The sequence below is a fragment of the Leopardus geoffroyi genome, chromosome C1 (genome assembly GCF_018350155.1).
Source record: "Leopardus geoffroyi isolate Oge1 chromosome C1, O.geoffroyi_Oge1_pat1.0, whole genome shotgun sequence".
NCBI lineage: Eukaryota > Metazoa > Chordata > Mammalia > Carnivora > Felidae > Leopardus > Leopardus geoffroyi.
The window spans coordinates 75378791-75397622 of record NC_059328.1 but is presented as its reverse complement, the minus strand read 5'-3'; the positions used below and the strand labels follow the sequence as shown (position 1 = coordinate 75397622).

Sequence of the window (18832 nt, the reverse complement as noted above, 5' to 3'; positions counted from 1 at the left end):
ATTGTATTTGCATATCTGATAGACATTCTTTAAAATCAGCGAGCGTTCTCTGAAATCTCTTTCAAAAAAACGTGAAGGTTCTGGTTGAGAAATTGTGTTAAACCCATATACCCTCCCACTAGCACAGCCTCCAGAAATTCCTTTTATGGTCTTTGAATAATTGTTTTGTGTCCCAATGCTTTCAGTTTCAGATAAAGTCTGTTACAGTGGTTGCTTTGTTTCTAGTTTGTCTTTAAAGGAAATCTGGAAAGTCCAATGACATTACACAGGTAAAATAAAAGATCCATGATCCAGTGAGAGAGGGAGAAGTAACAGAAACCGCTCCACCTAACCGAAGAGGAAAAAATAAAAGGTAAGAACTCCACTTCATTATCAAAGCAGCTTTTTCTTCAGCTTTAAAGGAGCTCTGTTCCAGGAAATGGGGCTCATGACAAGATTGGGGCAGGGATGGGAAAGGATTTTATAAAGGTCAGTTTTCTTAAAAAGTGACCAGCCTAAGGGCACCTGGGTGCCTCAGTTGGTTGAACATCCGACTTCAGCTCAGGTCATGATCTCACAATTCATTAGTTTCAGCCCCATATCAGGCTCTCTGCTGTCAGCACAGAGCCTGCTTTGGATCCTCTGTCCCCCTCTGTCTCTGTCTCTCCCCCTGCACTCTCTCTCAAAAATAAATACACATTTAAAAAAAAGTGATCAGCATCAAGACGGGCTGCAGTTGAGCCTGCTGTGGGATACTAGGTCGGATAATGAAATACTGGGGTCATCAGATGGTAGCATGTTCCTACCTGTTACTACTGTGCTTGTGTGAAATTAGGCACCAGCAGACATGGGGATAAATAAAGTTTGAAGTGCATTAGGATTGTCTTTCTTTTTGCTGACTTTGTCTGTGTTGACTGGGGACACAGTTAAATTCCCATTATCTTTGATAGAACTTGCTCAATACAGATCCGACTGCAGCTAAGAAACTGAAAGGCTGCAGATATGTTATATTCGTGAGAAGGAAAGAATAGTAAATGAGGTGTGGTGTGGTGAACAGCCACCCGACACTGATTTTTTTAATGTTTATTTATTTTGAGAGAGAGAGAGAGTGCATGAACAGGGGAGAGGCAGGGAGAGGGAGAGAGAGAATCCCAAGTAGGCTCTGAGATGCCAGTGAAGAGCCCAACACAGTGCGCAAACTCACAAAACCATGAGATCATGAGCTGAGCCAAGATGGAGTCTTGAGCCACTGAGGTATCCCCACCTGATACTGTTAAAGACAGAGAAAGAAACATCTGAAACCCAGAGCTAAAGGTGAATATTTATGAAAACATCATTCTTTTTAATCACACACTTGAACTTTGTTTCAAAGTGTATTTCTTCCTTCAGAAATAGTCCAGGTTCAGTAGATCCAATTACTTAGTGCCAACTTACTCCTTACCCCTTACAAGTAGAATCTGGAGCCCATTTGACTAGAAAGCTTCCTCTTTAAAGAATCTACCGTGATACATCACTAAGGGCTACATCTTTGTTTGCCTTGACCTCTCTGTGCTCTCAATCAGTTCCAATCTTGCCTTCTGGAAACTCCTGCCCTGAATTCCTTGGCTTGACACGAGCTTTATTTATCTTGCCTGACAACTCTCTCTCCTTTCCAGTTTCACTTTCCCTTAATCTCTCATCCCTCTTCCCCACCGTCTATTCTCCTCTTCCTGCTTCTCCTTCTCTACAAAATGGAAGAGCAGAACAAAACAGAAAACCTAGAAATGTATGCTGAAAATACAAATATTTTCCTTGAACAACTTGCCCTTTACCTCTCCTGATCTGCCTCCTGATTTTTTTTTTTTTTTTTAGTTTCAGGTGTACAGTATAATGATTCAACAATTCTATACATTACTCAGTGCTCATCACAATAAGTACACTCTTAATCCCCTCACCTGTTTCACCCCAAACCCTACCCACCTTGCCTCCAGCAGCTTCCAATTTGTTTTTTATATTTAAGAGTCTGGGTGGGGTTTTTTTGCGTTTTTTCCCCTCTTTTTTGCTTTGTTTGCTTTGTTTCTTAAATTAATTTCATATATGAGTGAAATCATATGGTATTTGTCTTTCTCTAACTGACTTATTTCAGTTAGGATTATACCCTCTATATCCACCCATGTTGTTGAAAATAGCAAGATCTCATTCTTTTTTATGGCTGAGTAGTATTACATTGTGTATACACACCATTTCCTCTTTATCCATTCATCTATAGATGGACGTTTGGATTGTTTCCATAGTTTGGCTATTGTAAATAATGATGCAGTAAACAAAAGGATGCATATATCTTTTCAAATTACTGTTTTTGTTTTATTTGGGTAAATACCCACTAGTGCAATTACTGGATCATGTGGTAGTTCTATTTTTGAGGAACCTCCATACTGTTTTCCAGAGTGACTGTACCAGTTTATATTCCCCCCCCCAGCAGTTCGCCAGAATCCTTTTCTCCACATCCTCGGCAACTTTCTTGAGTTTTTTATTTTGGACATTCTGATAGGTATAAGATGATACTCATTGTGATTTTGATTTGCATGTCTCTGATGAGTAGTAATGTCAAGCATCTTTTAATGTGTCTATTGACCATCTGTATGTCTTCTTTGGAAAAATGTCTATTCACATCTTCTGCCCATTTTTAATTGGATTATTGGTTTTTGGGTGTTGTATAAGTTCTTTATTGATTTTGGATATTAACCCCTTATCAAATATATCATTTGCAAATATCTTCTCCAATTCAGTAGATTGTCTTTTTGTTTTGTTGATGGTTTCCTTTTCTGGGCAAAAGCTTCTTATTTTAATGGAGTCTCAATAGTTTATCTTTGCTTTTGTTTCACTTGCTTCAGGAGACATATCTAGAAAACTGTTTCTATAGCTGATGTCAAAGAAATTACTGCCTGTGTTTACTCCTAGGAATTTTGTGGTTTCACGTCTCATATTTAAGTCTTTAATCCATTTTGAGTTTATTTTTGTATATGGCTAAGAAAATGGTCCAGTTTCATTATTTTGCATAGAGCTGTCCAGTTTTCCAACACCATTTGTTGAAGAGACTGTCTTTTTCCTATTATTGTATATTCTTACTTCCTTTATTGTAGATCATTTGACCATAAAAGCATGAATTTATTTCTGGACTCTCTATTCTATACTATTGATCTATGTGTCTCTTTTTGTGCCAGTACCATACTGTTTTGATTACTACAGCTTTTTTGTATATCTTGAATTCTGAGATTGTGATACCTCCAGTTTTGTTCTTCTTTTTCAAAATTGCTTTGGCTATTTGTAGTTCCATACACATTTTAGGATTGTTTGTTCTACTTCTATGAAAAAGGCTATTGGTGTTTTGATAGAAATTGCACTGGGGTGCCTGGAAGTCTCAGTCAGTTGAGCGACTGACCAGCTCAGGTCATGATCTCATGGTCTGTGAGTTCAAACCCCAAGTTGGGCTCTGTGCTGACAGCTCAGTGCCTGGAGCCTGCTTCATATTCTGTGTCTCCCTCTCTCTCTGCACTTCCCCTGCTCTCACTCTATCTCTCTCTCAAAAATAAATAACTATTTAAAAAATAAAAAATAAAAAAATTGCATTAACTCTGTAGATTTCTTTAGGTAGTATGGACATTTTAACACTACTCATTCTCCCAATCAGTGAGCACAAAGTATCTTTCCATTTGTTTGTCTCACTGAGATCCTCCACTCTTTTCTCAAGTCCAGTAAATATCTTTATGATCATTACTTTGAATTCTTTGTCAGGCATATTTCTTATCTCCATTTCATTTAGCTCTTGTACTGTGATTTTTGTCTTGTTCTTTCATCTGGAACATATTCCTCTGTTTCTTCATTTTGTATAACATTCTGCACTTGTTTCTGTGTGTTAGGAAAGTTAGCTATGTCTCCTGATCTTGAAAATAGTGGCCTTATGAAGAAGAGGTTTTATAGTGTCCTCTAGTGCGATGTCCCCCCTTCACCAGACCATGGCACTTTCAGGGGTGTCTCGTATGTGTGTTGTGTTAGCTTATTTTTGTGGCTGAGCCATGTTTGCCTTCAGTGAATTGTCTGAAATGGCCCTCTTTCTCTATTAGGAGCAGGGTTTGGTGTCTGTGCTCTTACAGGGCCAGTCTGGGGCAGCCTTGGGCTTGTAGCTAGGTCAAACCAGATGCCTGCTCTCAACCCATTTGCCAGAACTGTGGTCACACTGAACTGCATGGTGCTCTTTCTGCATCGTTCCCTTAGATGCTTTCATTGGTGGACAGAGCCTACAGTTGGACCCCAGTCTGATCCCAGTCTGTCTTTCAGGGTTGCAGGTAACCCAAACTACAGGGCTCTTCCTTTGTGCTGCCCCTTGTGAGGTTGGTTGGTAGAGCTAGCAGTCTGATCGGATGTCTGCCCCAGCCCACCATTGAGCCTGCAGTTAAATTGGTGTGTGTGCTTGTCTTCCCCTCTCCCAGTCAATGTGGAGTGGTGCTGGCCACTGTTGGTGCTGCTTGAAGGATGAGACCTGGCCAGAGCACTTTGAAGGAACTTCTCTTGAGTGGGGTGTGTTGGATGGGGGGGGGACCTGCAGGAGAACAGGGCACATGGTGTTAGCAAACTAGATGATGTGTGGTCGTGCTAGTTCCCACAGGTGTCCATGTAGCTAATCTGGGGTTAGGAGAGAGAAATGGCACCTACCAGTTATTTAGTTCTTGGAGAAGTCTCCTAAAGATCCCTGCCCCTACTGCACACATTCTGAGATTAGTAAATAAATCTCCTCATACACCCGAGGTGCCTCTCAAATTACTGCTTCTATGCTGTATCTCAGTGGGATTGTTCGTTCTGCTGGATCTTTAGGGGTAGGGACTCCGTTTTCTGTTACCCTCCATGCTCCCTAATATTTTTCTTAAGATGTTAAGCCCTACTGATGGTAAAAACTTGAAAGTTTAAGCCCTCTGATTTTCAAAGCCAAATGTAATGGGGACTTTAATTCCTCGTTACATGTGCAGGTACCCCACGTCTCAAGTGCCCAGTGTAGGGTCTGCTCCTCTCCCTTCTCTGTACTTACGGTATCCACAAGCAGTTAGTCTTGCAGATTAGCTTAGTTTCCAACCAGACTTCACCTTTGCTACTGTTTTCGATGTGGCCTCCTCTCTACGATTAACCGTAGACAGTCTGTTCTGCCAGTCTTTGGTTCATTTTCTGGGTTAATTACACTGGTGTGGCTGTTATTTAGGTGGGACAAGGTGAGCTTAGGATCCTCCTACTCTGCCATCTTCCCAGGGTCCTCTGACTCCTGACCTTTTAATCCTTATTTCATAGTCTTTTGTTCCCTCATCACATATATATAAACATGATTTTTAGCCATGGTAAGTATTTCCAGTAGTGCACTTGTACCCCCATGTAGCTGGAGGCTAACTTACTGTGAAGCTAATGAAGTTTAAAGGCCCCTTGCTTATAAAAGCCCACGCCAAGGCTTTCGAAGGGTCCCTGGTCATGTGTTCCAGATGGTCATATGTTTTTATAAAATTTGCAAAAGTAAGTTATATTGGTTTCACTTTTGGAATGGCAATTTGAGAAGTTCTGTGGACCCTCATTCCAGCAAAACAAGCATATCTATCAGGGGAGAAACACATTTAAAATCTCTGGGAACTGTTCAAAGGGCATGCACGAAATAATGTACGAAAGTATTCATAGTAAGAATTAATGAATAAATAAATCAACATTGAATTTTTACATATAACCGGAATGTAAAATAAATACCTCTAAATTCTATTCTATTTTCCATTTAACATTTACTCTAAATTTTTTAAAGTTTTTCCATTATATTGAGAGAGAACATGCACACATACATATGTGCATGTGAGCAGGGGAGAGGCAGAGAGAGAGAGGAAGAGAGAGAATGCCAAGCAGGCTCTGTGCTATAAGCGTGGCCCAATGCAGGGCTCAATCCCACAAACTGTGAGATCATTACCTGAGCCAAAATCAAAGAGGTGGATTCTTAACCAACTAAGCCACACAAGCACCCCTGCTTTACTCTAAATTTTAAATTTTTTAAGACATTTATTCATTTTTGAGAGACAGAGAGAGATGGAGTGTGAATCAGGGAGGCGCAGAGAGAGGAGACACAAAATCTGAAGCAGGCTCCAGGCTCTGAACTGTCAGCACAGAGCCCGACGCGGGGCTTGAAATCACCGACCACAATATCATGACCTGAGCTGAAGTTGGACGCTTAGCCGACTGAACCACCCAGGCACCCCTCTAAAATTTTTAGTGAGAATACAAAAGGAAAGTTTTCCATGGTGAATTTAATGACTGATTTTGTTCATGAGAGTGGCTGAACATTCATAAGATATGGTCACACCAATATTTTTTCAATGGACTACTTTGATAATACTTCTGTAACTTTCTAAAATGATACAGATCTTACCCTCATCTATCTCAATGTTGACACAAAACTTATGGCCATGTTGTGGAAACTGAGGACTCCAGCTTCTGAATGTAAAATAACCTGGTGAGGTTCTTGATCTAATTGGACTGGAAATTTTATTTCATCCCATCTCTTCCCTTGCAGACCAGGGAACACTCTGAACATGGCCTCAGAGATCCACATGCCGGCCCCAGTGTGCCTCATTGAGAACACTGAAGGGCAACTGGTGGCTAATCAGGAAGCTTTGGAGATCCTGTCAGGCACCAAGAATCCTCTCGTGGTGGTGGCTATTGTGGGCCTCTACCGCACAGGCAAATCCTACCTGATGAACAAGCTGGCTGGGAAGAACAAGGGTGAGTGGCACCAAAAAGCTCCGCAGAGTCCCTTCTGTCCACCTACACTGCCTGCATTGAACGTGATGATGCAAGGACAGGAAGTTAGAGAACGCGGAGGAATATTGAAAGTTATCTTTTAATCCACGATTATGCTCTTATCTTCACTATAATCTAAAAGAGTCAGTTCATCACTCTTCCCACTTTGCCTTAGTTTCCTCTTTTAAAAGCATAAATTGTTCCTTTCCTAGAAAGACTAGTGCAGTAATAAAAATAATTAATGTACATAATAAGACATTTACTAAAAAGATTCATGTAGCAAAAGCGAGTTTCCACTGGTTATTAAGATGCAAAGAATGTTTAAGTCTGTATTGGCTTTTTTTTTTCATTGTTGTAAAATATACATAACATAAAACTTACCACTGGAATCATTTTTAAGTGTACATATAGTTCTATGGCATTAAGTAAATTCACACTGTTATGCAGCCGTCACCATCATGCATCTCCCTAATTTTTTCATCTACTTCAACAGAAACTCTGTACCCATTAAACAATAACTCCCCAGTCCTTGGCAACCACCATTCTACATACTATCTCTATGAATTGGACTGTTCTAGGAATCTCATTTGAGAGGAATCAGACATTATCTGTCCTTTGTGATTTGCTGAATGTGATTTGGCACAATGTCTTCGATGTTGTACCCTGTGTCAGAATTCTCTCCCTTTTTTTTTTTTTTTAACGTTTATTTATTTTTTTTGGGACAGAGAGAGACAGAGCATGAACGGGGGAGGGGCAGAGAGAGAGGGAGACACAGAATCGGAAACAGGCTCCAGGCTCTGAGCCATCAGCCCAGAGCCTGACGCGGGGCTCGAACTCACGGACCGCGAGATCGTGACCTGGCTGAAGTCGGACGCTTAACCGACTGCGCCATCCAGGCGCCCCAGAATTCTCTCCCTTTTTAAGGCTGAATAACTAATATGTGCATACTGATTTGTTTATCCCTTCATCTGTTGAAGGACTCTTGGGTTGCCTCCACCTTTTGGCTATTATGGATAATGTTGCTAAAAACACGAGGGCACAAATATCTGTTCAAATCCCTACTTTCATTTTGTGGGGGTTATATATCTCCAAATCATATGGTAATTCTATTTTAATTTTTTTTAAGAAGCCATCATATTGTTTTCCACAGCAAGTGTACCATTTTACATTCTCACCAGAAATACACAAGGTTTCTAATATGCCCACATCCTCCCCAACACTTCCTATTTTCTGGGTTTTTGATAGTGGCCATCCCAATGAGTGTGAAGTAGTATCTCATTGTGGTTTTAATTTGTTTTTTCCCTAATGACTAATGATTATGAGCATCTTTTCATTTGATTATTGGTCGTTTGTATATTTGCTTTGGAGAAATGTCTATTCAAGTCCTTTGCTCTTGTTTTAATCAGGTTGTTTTTTTGGGGGCGTTGCATTGTAGGATTTCTAGTTCCATCTGCTATTAAAACTCCACCTTCTCTTATCCCCACTCTCCTTCACAGGCTTCTCTCTGGGCTCCACGGTGCAGTCTCACACCAAAGGAATCTGGATGTGGTGTATTCCTCATCCCAAGAGGCCAGACCACACCCTAGTTCTTCTTGACACGGAGGGCCTGGGAGATGTAGAGAAGGTAAGGATTGAGGAATCAGTTTTGAAATAAGACCCTCATCCCTGAATATTCTCTACACAATTTAATTTTTCTTTAAATAAGAGCTTACACTTAACCATAATATGTTTTTGTTTTTGTTTTTGTTTTTGTTTTATTTCTGTTTATGTGCCCTCCGACCAAGTTTAGCAACCAGGGATCAGGAAAATGTTTATAAGGCAGAATCCTAGAAGAAGATCATAGTGGTCAGTAGTAATTAGTAATATTCCAATGATTAACAATAGGCTGTATGTGGGGCACCTGTGTGGCTCAGCCCGTTAGGTGTCCAACTTCGCCTCAGGTCATGATCTCAGGGTTCATGAGTTCGAGCCCTGCATTGGGCTCTGTGCTGACAGCTCAGAGCCTGGAGCTTGCTTCAGATTCTGGGTCTCCTTCTTTCTCTGCCCCACCCCCACTTGTACTCTGTCTTTCTCTTTCTCAAAAATAATAAATAAATTAAAACTATTTTTTAAAAAAGATTGTATGCTAAACCAGTTAACCCAGAAGCTTAAAGGTAGAACAAATAAAATCAGTGTCACGAGTTGAATCCTGCAGAGAATTTTAGTTAAAATTTTAGGTTCTGAAGTTCTATACCCTTGTGTTTAAATGTAAACCCTCTCACTAACTCAGTGGCCTTAGCAAATTATTTGACCTCTTTTAACCTCAGCTTTCTGAATTTGTAAAACAGATGTAGTAGATCTTTATTTGACTCAGTGTTGTTTTGGATAAAATAAGTAATGGAAAATGTTAGGTGCCTAATAATTGCTCAGTAAAATAGCTACAGGTATTATTACTCTCACATAAGTCAATTTTGCTGTAAAAAGGAAGAGAAAATTCTAAATTTATTATTATTTTTTAAATGTTTATTTATTTTTGAGAGAGACAGTGAGACAGAGTGCAAACAGCGGAGGGGGAGAGAGAGAGGGAAACACAGAATCTGAAGCAGGCTGCAGGCTCTGAGCTGTCAGCACAAGCCTGACGCAGGGCTCGAATTCACGAGCCGCGACATCATGACCTGAACTGAAGTCAGATGCTCAACTGACTGAGCCACGCAGGCGCCCTGAAAATTCTAAATTTAAATTATATTTAAAGCCTTAGAAAGCCTACCAACCTTTACTATTGGTTTTGTAATTATCTGCCAATGATCATAAGAAGACCTAGTGAGAATCAGTGTAAATTAAAAATACTAATCATAAAATGATCCAAAATCCAAATCCCACTAATATTTTTGTTTGGATTTGGTTTTCTCATATAGGTCATTAATCTAAAACAACAACAACAACAACAACAAAACCTCTAGTTAAATAAGCATCTTTTTACTGCTGCTGATCTAGAAAGTCAGGATCTAGGTGTCAGGAGAGTGAAACCTAACAGGCTTGCACATGTTCTGATTCACAGGGTGACAACCAGAACGATTCCTGGATCTTTGCCCTAGCAATACTCCTGAGCAGCACCTTTGTGTACAATAGCATGGGAACCATCAACCAGCAGGCCATGGACCAACTGCAGTATCCTTTTTGTAGTTCAAAATAGCCTCAAAGTAAGAGGGAAGAATTTGTATTTAAAAACCAGCTGCTTGGTTGTGAATCTTGGTGAATCAAGCACAAAAAGAGAAAACATGAAAAATAATTCAAGGGCAGGGGAAAGATTCTATGTACCCACTGGAAAATTGATGCTTGAGTTAAAAACAAAGGTGAAGTGAAGGTTTTAATATGTGGAACCAATATGGGATGGGGACACTATTCTTTGATGCCCGTTTTCCTTAGTTTGCTACTCAGCTATGTGACAGAGCTGTCAGATCGAATCAGGGCGAAATCCTCCCCTAATTCCAATGGGATTGAAGATTCAGCAGACTTTGTGAGCTTCTTTCCAGATTTTGTGTGGACGTTGAGGGATTTCTCCTTAGAACTGGAAGCAGACGGACTACCCATCACAGCTGATGAGTACCTGGAGAATTCTCTCAAGCTTAAACAAGGTAAAAGGGACTTAGAAATAAATGGAGATAATAAAACATAAGAAACTATTATTTTGTCCGTGTTCCATTTACAGTTTTCTTACATTTATAGTTTTCTATTTCTTCTTAGCTGGCCATCAGTAAGAATTAATGCTTGTTTAATACATGAATTAATAGATTTGATTTTAAATTATATTCTCCTCTCTTCTAAGAATAGTTTCTTTCTCTTTTATTTTTCCCTGTGCTATTATCAGATTGATTTTATCTCCCTGAATAGGGCTTGTGATTAGCCAAAGAATATGGAGAAGAATAAGCATTGTCTGGAAGAAAATAGGTAAAAGCATGAATAGTGCTCTAGTTCAGGGGTTGGCAAATTATGGCTCACAGGCAAATGATGGCCAACCCAGACCACCAGCTGTCTTTGTAGATAAGGTTTTATTGGAATAATGCTATGCCCACTCATTTATAGATTGTCTATGGCTGCTTTCTTGCTGCAATAGCAGAATTGAGTACTTGGAGAAGAGACCACCTGGTTTGCAAAACCTAAAATATTTACTGTTTGGTCCTTTACAGAAAAAGTTTGCAAGCCTTTTTTATCTTCCTGCAGGTACCACTCAAAGTGATCAAAATTTTAATCTGCCCCGACTCTGTATCCGGAAGTTCTTTCCGAAGAAGAAATGCTTTATCTTTGATCGACCCACTCATCGGAAGAAGCTAGGCCAGCTTGAGACACTGCATGATAATGACCTGGATCCTGAATTTGTGCAACAAGCTTCAGCCTTCTGTTCCTACATCTTTAAGAATTCCAAAACTAAAACTCTCTCAGGAGGCATCAAAGTCAATGGACCTCGTGAGTCCTCTTCCCAGTCTTTTTCTTCCATTGTTAAGACTAAAGGAGAGTAGAATTACATCCACCTAGTTTCAGCTTTAAAAAATGTGAATCTAGGGGCGCCTGGGTGGCTCAGTTGGTTAAGCGGCCGACTTCGGCTCAGGTCATGATCCCGCAGTCTGTGAGTTCGAGCCCCGCATCAGGCTCTGTGCTGACAGCTCAGAGCCTGGAGCCTGTTTCAGATTCTGTGTCTCCCTCTCTCTGACCCTCCCTTGTTCATGCTCTGTCTCTCTCTGTCTCAAAAATAAATAAACGTTAAAAAAAAAATGTGAATCTACTGCTATTTCCATGTTAAATTCTTGATGACATCAACATTTCTAATAGATTATACTAGTCAAATTTCTTGGGTGAGAAAAGATAGGAAAGGCTAAAGAAATCAAGTTCTATTTCTTAAAATTGCCCTATTTATTAGGACCTGCATTGTCCAATATGGTAGCCGCTTACACAACTGTAGCTATCTAAATTTAAGTGTGAGCTAATTAAAATTACAGAAAATTTAAAATTCTGGGATGCCTGGGTAGCTCAGTGGGTTAAACGTCTGACTTTGGCTCAGGTCATGATCTCACAGTTCATGGGTTCAAGCTCCGGGCTCTGTGCTGACAACTTAGAGCCTGGAGGCTGCTTTGGATTCTGTGTCTCCCTGTCTCTCTGCCCCTCCCCGACTTGTGCTCTGTCTCTCTCTCTCTCCCTCAAAATTAAATAAACATTTAAAAAAACTTTTTTTAAGAAAACTTAAAATTCCAACTACACAGATTTATTTATTTATTTGTTTATTTATGTTTTAATATGAAATTTATTGTCAAATTGGTTTCCATACAACACTCATTGCTCATCCCACCAGTGCCCTCCTCAATGCCCATCACCCACTTTCCCCTCCCTCCCACCCCCATCAACCCTCAATTTATCCTCAGTTTTTAAGAGTCTCTTGTGGTTATATATTTCAAAAGCCTATACCTACATGTGGCTAATAGCTGGATGACATAGAATATTTCCATCATAACAGAAAGTTGTCTTGGACGACGCTTTGCTAGAATAAACAAATTCGAGTACTCTTTTGATTTTTTCCACAATGATCAAATGCTTGCCACAGACCAGGGCTGATGATAGAGACATAAATGAGAGAGGTATGGTTCCTGTCCTAATGGTGCTTAAGGGTAAAGTGAATGAAAACACTCAGTAAACATAGGCCTATGCTATCTAGAACAGATTCGCAACCTTTGATGTGTAAACATATCACCTGGACATCTTGCCAGAGAGGAGGGTCTAATTCACTTGATCTGGGTCAGAGGCTGAGAATCGACATTTCTAGCAAGGCTCCAGGTGATGTTGAGGACATTGATGCTTTGAGGCAAATGGGTGGTAGTAGACATGATCAGAATCACACAGAATGGAATGTTTCCTCATCCCACCTACAACAAGCAACATTATTTGTTCTCTGTTTGTAGGTCTAGAGAAACTGGTGCAGACCTATGTCGATGCCATCAGCCGTGGAGATCTGCCCTGCATGGAGAATGCAATCCTGGCCTTGGCCCAGATCGAGAATGCAGCCGCAGTGCAAAAGGCCATTGCCCACTATGACCAGCAGATGGACCAGATGCTGCAGCTGCCCACAGAAACCCTCCAGGAGCTACTGAACCTGCACAGGGCCTGTGAGAAAGAGGCCATTGAACTCTTCATGAGGAATTCCTTCAAAGACATAGACCATTTATGTCAAAAGGACTTAGCGGTAATTTTTTCTCAAGTTCTTATGGATTAAGGTCTTGGAAAGCAGCGTACTACCGGGAAATGAAATGGGTATTTATTTTGAAAGAGGCAATTCCTACTAGACTTTAAAATGGTGATAACCACTCTTTGTTTTTATCATAAAAAGAAGAGCAAATTTTATTACAATGAACTCAAAGGTTTTTTTTTCCTATTTTTTTAATATATGAAATTTATTGTCAAATTGGTTTCCATACAACACCCAGTGCTCATCCCAAAAGATGCCCTCTTCAATACCCATCACCCACCCTCTCCTCCCTCCCACCCCCCATCAACCCTCAGTTTGTTCTCAATTTTTAAGAGTCTCTTATGCTTTGGCTCTCTCCCACTCTAACCTCTTTTTTTTTTTTTTTTCTCCTTCCCCTCCCCCATGGGTTTCTGTTAAGTTTCTCAGGATCCACATAAGAGTGAAAACATATGGTATCTGTCCCTCTCTGTATGGCTTATTTCACTTAGCATAACACTCTCCAGTTCCATCCACGTTGCTACAAAGGGCCATATTTCGTTCTTTCCCATTGCCACGTAGCACTCCATTGTGTATATAAACCACAATTTCTTTCTCCATTCATCAGTTGATGGACATTTAGGCTCTTTCCATAATTTGGCTATTGTTGAGAGTGCTGCTATAAACATTGGGGTACAAGTGCCCCTATGCATCAGTACTCCTGTATCCCTTGGGTAAATTCCTAGCAGTGCTATTGCTGGGTCACAGGGTAGGTCTATTTTTAATTTTTTGAGGAACCTCCACACTGTTTTGCAGAGTGGCTGCACCAGTTTGCATTCCCACCAACAGTGCAAGAGGGTTCCCGTTTCTCCACATCCTCTCCAGCATCTATAGTCTCCTGATTTGTTCATTTTGGCCACTCTGACTGGCGTGAGGTGATATCTGAGTGTGGTTTTGATTTGTATTTCCCTGATGAGGAGCGATGTTGAGCATCTTTTCATGTGCCTGTTGGCCATCTGGATGTCTTCTTTAGAGAAGTGTCTATTCATGTTTTCTGCCCATTTCTTCACTGGATTATTTGTTTTTTGGGTGTGGAGTTTGGTGAGCTCTTTATAGATTTTGGATTGAACTCAAAGTTTTAAAACATTTTTTTCATGAATAATATTCTTCCTCTTAATTTACCTAAATTCACATAAGTCACAATCAGAGCTTCTAAATCAAATGCCCACTATTACCAGACTGATTTGATATCCTAATCAATCAGGATATTGCCCTGATTATCCATATGCAGGCTTATGTTGAGCCACATTTATTCCATACGCAATCACTGGTCCAATTTGAAAAGCAGAAGTTTATCTCTAAAGGTATAGCAAGAAAGCTAGCAATCTCTGCTCTGAACTTCACCTCTAAGGAGAAAGGGACTTCAGTAAAAGTCAGGAGCAGGAGGAAGGATATGGTCCTGTTGGGGTGCCTGTGACTTTTTCTAGGGTCATAGGCTTATTTCTGAGAAGCCCTTCCAGATATTCTAAGGTCATGCTAACATCTTTTCCCTGTTATTCTTTTTACCTCCTATTTTTACATCAAAGGCCCAGCTGGAAAAAAAGCGAGATGACTTTTGTAAACAGAATGTGCAAGCATCAACAGATCGTTGCTCAGATTTACTTAAGGATATTTTCAGTCCTCTTGAAGAAGCTGTGAAGCAGGGGGTTTATTCTAAACCAGGAGGGTACCGTCTCCTCATCCAGAAAATACAAGAGCTGAAGACAAAATATCTTCAGCAACCTAATAAAGGGATACAGGTAACCAAGATTTATGTGCTGATTCTGGAAAGCTGCTGACATGCCTCCTTGAAAGACTAAAATTACCACGTGTAATTGCACACCTTGTGAGAACAACAGCATTCATGCTTTCATTCAGTAAACATGTATAGGGAGCCAATTACACCAGATACGTCCTATGTGCTCATCCAAGAGTGCACTCAATTAATAATTGAGTTATTAATTGGATTTTCAGATCAACCACAAAGTTGTTATTGCAATTCACTACTGTGGCTGGATCTTTATGCTGCAAGGAACAGAAACCCATTTTCTTAAACAAAAATGGGAATTCATCAGTTTAGGCTTTAAACTGGCTTTAAGGACAACTGGATCCAAGATTTCAAATAATGTCATCATCTGTCTGTCTGTCTGTTACTCCCCTCAACCCTACACTTCCTTCTTTCCTATTCTCCCTCCACCTTTTCTCTGATCTGCTTTCTTCATAATGACTTCTTTTTTCAACAACTCACTCCTTAGGGGGCCAGAGCACCAACACCTCCAAAATTAGAGCCCTCATTCTAAAAAAACAAAGAATCTCTGTTTCCCAGTGTCTATCTCAGTCTCTTATAAAGGATTCTGCTTAGTAGGCTGCCATGATTGGCCAGCTCAGAGCATGTGTCCATGCCTGTGGCAAGGAGTCTTGACCACCAGGCACACTAAGGCCAAGAGGAGCAATTCCTAGAGGAAAAGATGATAGGAAGACAAACAGGAACGAGTGCTTATATCCATTTCCCTTTACCAACTCCATGTTCTCTGGGTCCTAAGGCTGAAGAGGTTCTTCAGGAATACTTGAAGTCCAAGGAGTCTGTGACTGATGCGATTCTACAGACAGACCAGACTCTCACAGAAAAGGAAAAGGAGATTGAAGGTGAGGAGCCAGTCAAGAGACTAGATAGCCTCAAGAGCTCTTAAAGCTTAAATAATTTGGCGGGGTAAGCCTGGGATCCTTAAACTAGGGCAAGGCGAACAACAATGCCCCTTACTTGCTGAAGTCATTTCTGAGTAGGGCATATGTAGTCAACAGCAACAATGACCGGAAAGTGTGCAAGGAAGAAAGGGACAACATGCTTACTCACATACATTTGTCTTCTTTTTCCTCCTCTCAGTGGAACGTGTGAAAGCTGAATCTGCACAGGCTGCAGCAAAAGTACTGGAAGAAATGCAAATAAAGAATCAGCAATTGATGGAACAGAAAGAAAGGAGTCATCAGGAACATGTGAGACAATTAACTGAGAAGATGGAAAGGGATAGAGTCCAGTGGCTGGATGAACAAGAGAGAATTCTAGCTTTCAAACTTCAGGTATTTAATTGTACTACCCTAAGGTTTCTGTTTTCTGTTTTCTCTCCACTCTCCCTCATCATGTCTTAGTGTGGCAGTGATAACATGATGGCTACAAGAAGGACCTTGCTTGCCACTTGTACTTTTCAATTTCTGTCTGCCTGCCTGACCTGGCCCCTGCCTCTATCTGGTTATTAAAAGATTTATTTGTGGTTAGGTCACATCCAGTCCTCTATCTGTACATTCTTTCATCCATGGTAGCTGTTCTCTGCTAGGCATTCTGAAAAATCTCTTATATGGATCTCTTGCTTAATACTATACGAAGCAAGAACTGCTGTGTCTCTATTACTTATGAAAAGAAACAGAAGTTCAGAAAGGATTAAGTAACTTTTATAGGGTCACACAACTTGGTAAGATATCTGAACTGTCTTCACCACTTAGTGGAAATGTAATCACAGAGCTAAGACACCCAAGAGAATGTATAATGAAAATTAAGGGTAGAGAAAATGTCAAGAAGAAATTTAATACTAAAAAAAATGCGGAAACTAGCTATAAATTAGAGGTTTACTTCAGTCCTACACTTTATTCAGTCTCCAATTGTCCCTTTTTAGGAACAGGCTCGTCTACTAAAGGAAGGATTCCAAAATGAGAGCAAACGACTTCACACTGAGATACAAAATATCCAGAAGAGCATGGAAAAACCAAAGAAAACATGTTTCTTAAGCTGAAGACCTAAAGAATAGAGCTCCTGATCATTCTTATCCAAGGCATAACTTAAGTAACCTTTGAATTTGGAAAAATATCATTACACTCGAAAGTAATTGGGTTTTGCATTTTTATAACACTAGAAATTTGCAAAGATGTGCAGTACTGTAATTAAAAATCATATCCATCTTCCAAAAAAATATTATAAATTGTATGACAAAGGTCAATTTTACCTCTCTAACACAAAAAGTATATGAACTGGTACCATTCAGGAAAAATTTATTCCTCTAGGTGACTACTAGTAGACAAAGGGAAACTGAACAAAGTCTTAGGTAAAAGTTTAGGAACATAGTTGGGCTTCAGTCTGGCCAAGTGTACAATGGATTTCAGTGTCAGGAGGACCATCCTAGCTTCTTAGTGAAAGCAACGTGCAGTTTTCCATTATATCACAGCTGCACCATCTGTGAGCAATGATGTGATCACTAGGCCCTAGGAATGGACAATCCTCCCTGATGGATTCTAAGCAGAAGCAAACCACCTTATATAGAGATCTAGAATCTACAGAATTTTCATAAGAAGGTAGAAGAAACCATTAGCATGAATAGGGATTGGATCACAAACAAATGGGCCAAAAAAGGAAACTCCTTTTTTACTTAATTCACCCAGGTTGTAACTTTAATGGTACATTTTAGAGGTTTAGATAATTGACACTGGACTGAACATAGTAACATGATGACAATTATGCATTATGTGTTTGTAACAATATATAATTCACAAAGATGGACTTTAAATGATGACAGATAACATACTAGAAAACTGAGCTAAGTTAATTAATAAATCATTTAAGATCCTATAAATTAGGCAACCTTTTTCCACTTCTCAACAGTCTATACTTGAAAGTTTGCTGATTTTCCCCAAAGTGATTATAGATTGTTTTTTATATTTTTTGAATAACAAAACAATGTTCTTGGTATTAGTATACACAGACTTTCTCCTAATTTTCTAAACTCCTAGGTAAATGGTTGATATTTTTCAAAATGATTAAAAATTATTTTTAAGCTGAAAATAAAATATGCTTCACTGGGCTTTTTTTTTTTTTTTTTTTTTTCAGTTTTCACCCAAAAATAAGGCTTTACTCTTCACACCAATGGTTGGCTAACTTATCTGCAAAAGACCGGGTAGTGGCTATTCATGACTTTGTAGGCCCTACAGTCTCTGTCTCAACTGCTCAATTCTGCCATGTAGTGTGAGAGCAGTCATAGACAATGCATAAATGGTTAGACATGGCTGTGTTCCAATAAAACTTTATTTTCAAAAATAAGTAGCACTCATAAGCCATAGTTTCCAGATTATTGCTCTATAAAAACATTGGTCAATGGGGCGCCTGGGTGGCGCAGTCGGTTAAGCGTCCGACTTCAGCCAGATCACAATCTCGCGGTCCGTGAGTTCGAGCCCCGCGTCGGGCTCTGGGCTGATGGCTCAGAGCCTGGAGCCTGCTTCCAATTCTGTGTCTCTCTCTCTCTCTGCCCCTCCCCCGTTCATGCTCTGTCTCTCTCTGTCCCAAAAATAAATAAACGTTGAAAAAAAAAAAATTAAAAAAAAAAAAAAAACATTGGTCAAAGTCCATATATCCACCTTATGTTGCTTACATTTGTAAGGGAATGTGTATTAAATTGTATGTTAAGATCTTGAAAACATTATACAATGTTTCAAGATATTAGAAGATGAGAGAAATGCAGAGAAGCACCTAATGCCATTAAATCCACATTAATAAGCCTGATTTGCTGATTGCATAGGGACATTTTCTTCCAATGAACCCCCTTACCTCCTATTACATGGTGAATACCTCTTTCCACAGTTAAACACATGCTACTAAGCAGTATTTTTTCATTTGACTGCCTTCATTGGAGATCAGGGAGATCTATGGCATGTATGTAGGTATGCACACAGACCCACAATGCTTATATAAATAGGCTTTGTCTTTTCTTATCCAAGCTGCATTGCAACAAAGGAGTAAATAAAATACATTTTTATTAACTAAAGAAACTTCATGGTAGAAAGAACACATAT

At 39.8% G+C, this 18832-nt stretch overlaps 1 protein-coding gene and 1 long non-coding RNA gene across 2 annotated transcripts in view; one reads left to right on the top strand and one right to left on the bottom strand.

The window, feature by feature from the left end:
- The window catches only part of LOC123598192, a 34429-nt gene extending 18495 nt beyond the window's left edge, over positions 1 to 15934 (bottom strand). The window contains exon 1 of the long non-coding RNA XR_006712441.1: positions 15855 to 15934. This is a non-coding gene — a long non-coding RNA (uncharacterized LOC123598192). The remainder of the gene's footprint in view (positions 1 to 15854) is intronic.
- Positions 173 to 17823, top strand: LOC123598191 (guanylate-binding protein 1-like). Its single transcript, XM_045478179.1, has 11 exons — positions 173 to 352; positions 6548 to 6756; positions 8271 to 8398; positions 9812 to 9921; positions 10192 to 10388; positions 10975 to 11217; positions 12702 to 12982; positions 14548 to 14760; positions 15544 to 15646; positions 15885 to 16078; positions 16669 to 17823. Exons 2-11 carry the CDS (start codon positions 6567 to 6569, stop codon positions 16783 to 16785), a joined length of 1776 nt encoding a protein of 591 aa, XP_045334135.1. The 5' UTR covers positions 173 to 352; positions 6548 to 6566; the 3' UTR covers positions 16786 to 17823.
- Positions 17824 to 18832: the final 1009 nt, after the last annotated feature.

Bases quoted from the DNA above. Each gene is read 5' to 3' on its own strand.
- LOC123598191 (XM_045478179.1), top strand. From the start codon at position 6,567: ATGGCCTCAGAGATCCACATGCCGGCCCCAGTGTGCCTCATTGAGAAC. The intron at 10,389-10,974 runs GTAAAAGGGACT...ATCTTCCTGCAG, and splicing joins TTCTCTCAAGCTTAAACAAG to GTACCACTCAAAGTGATCAA. The intron at 11,218-12,701 runs GTGAGTCCTCTT...CTCTGTTTGTAG, and splicing joins CATCAAAGTCAATGGACCTC to GTCTAGAGAAACTGGTGCAG.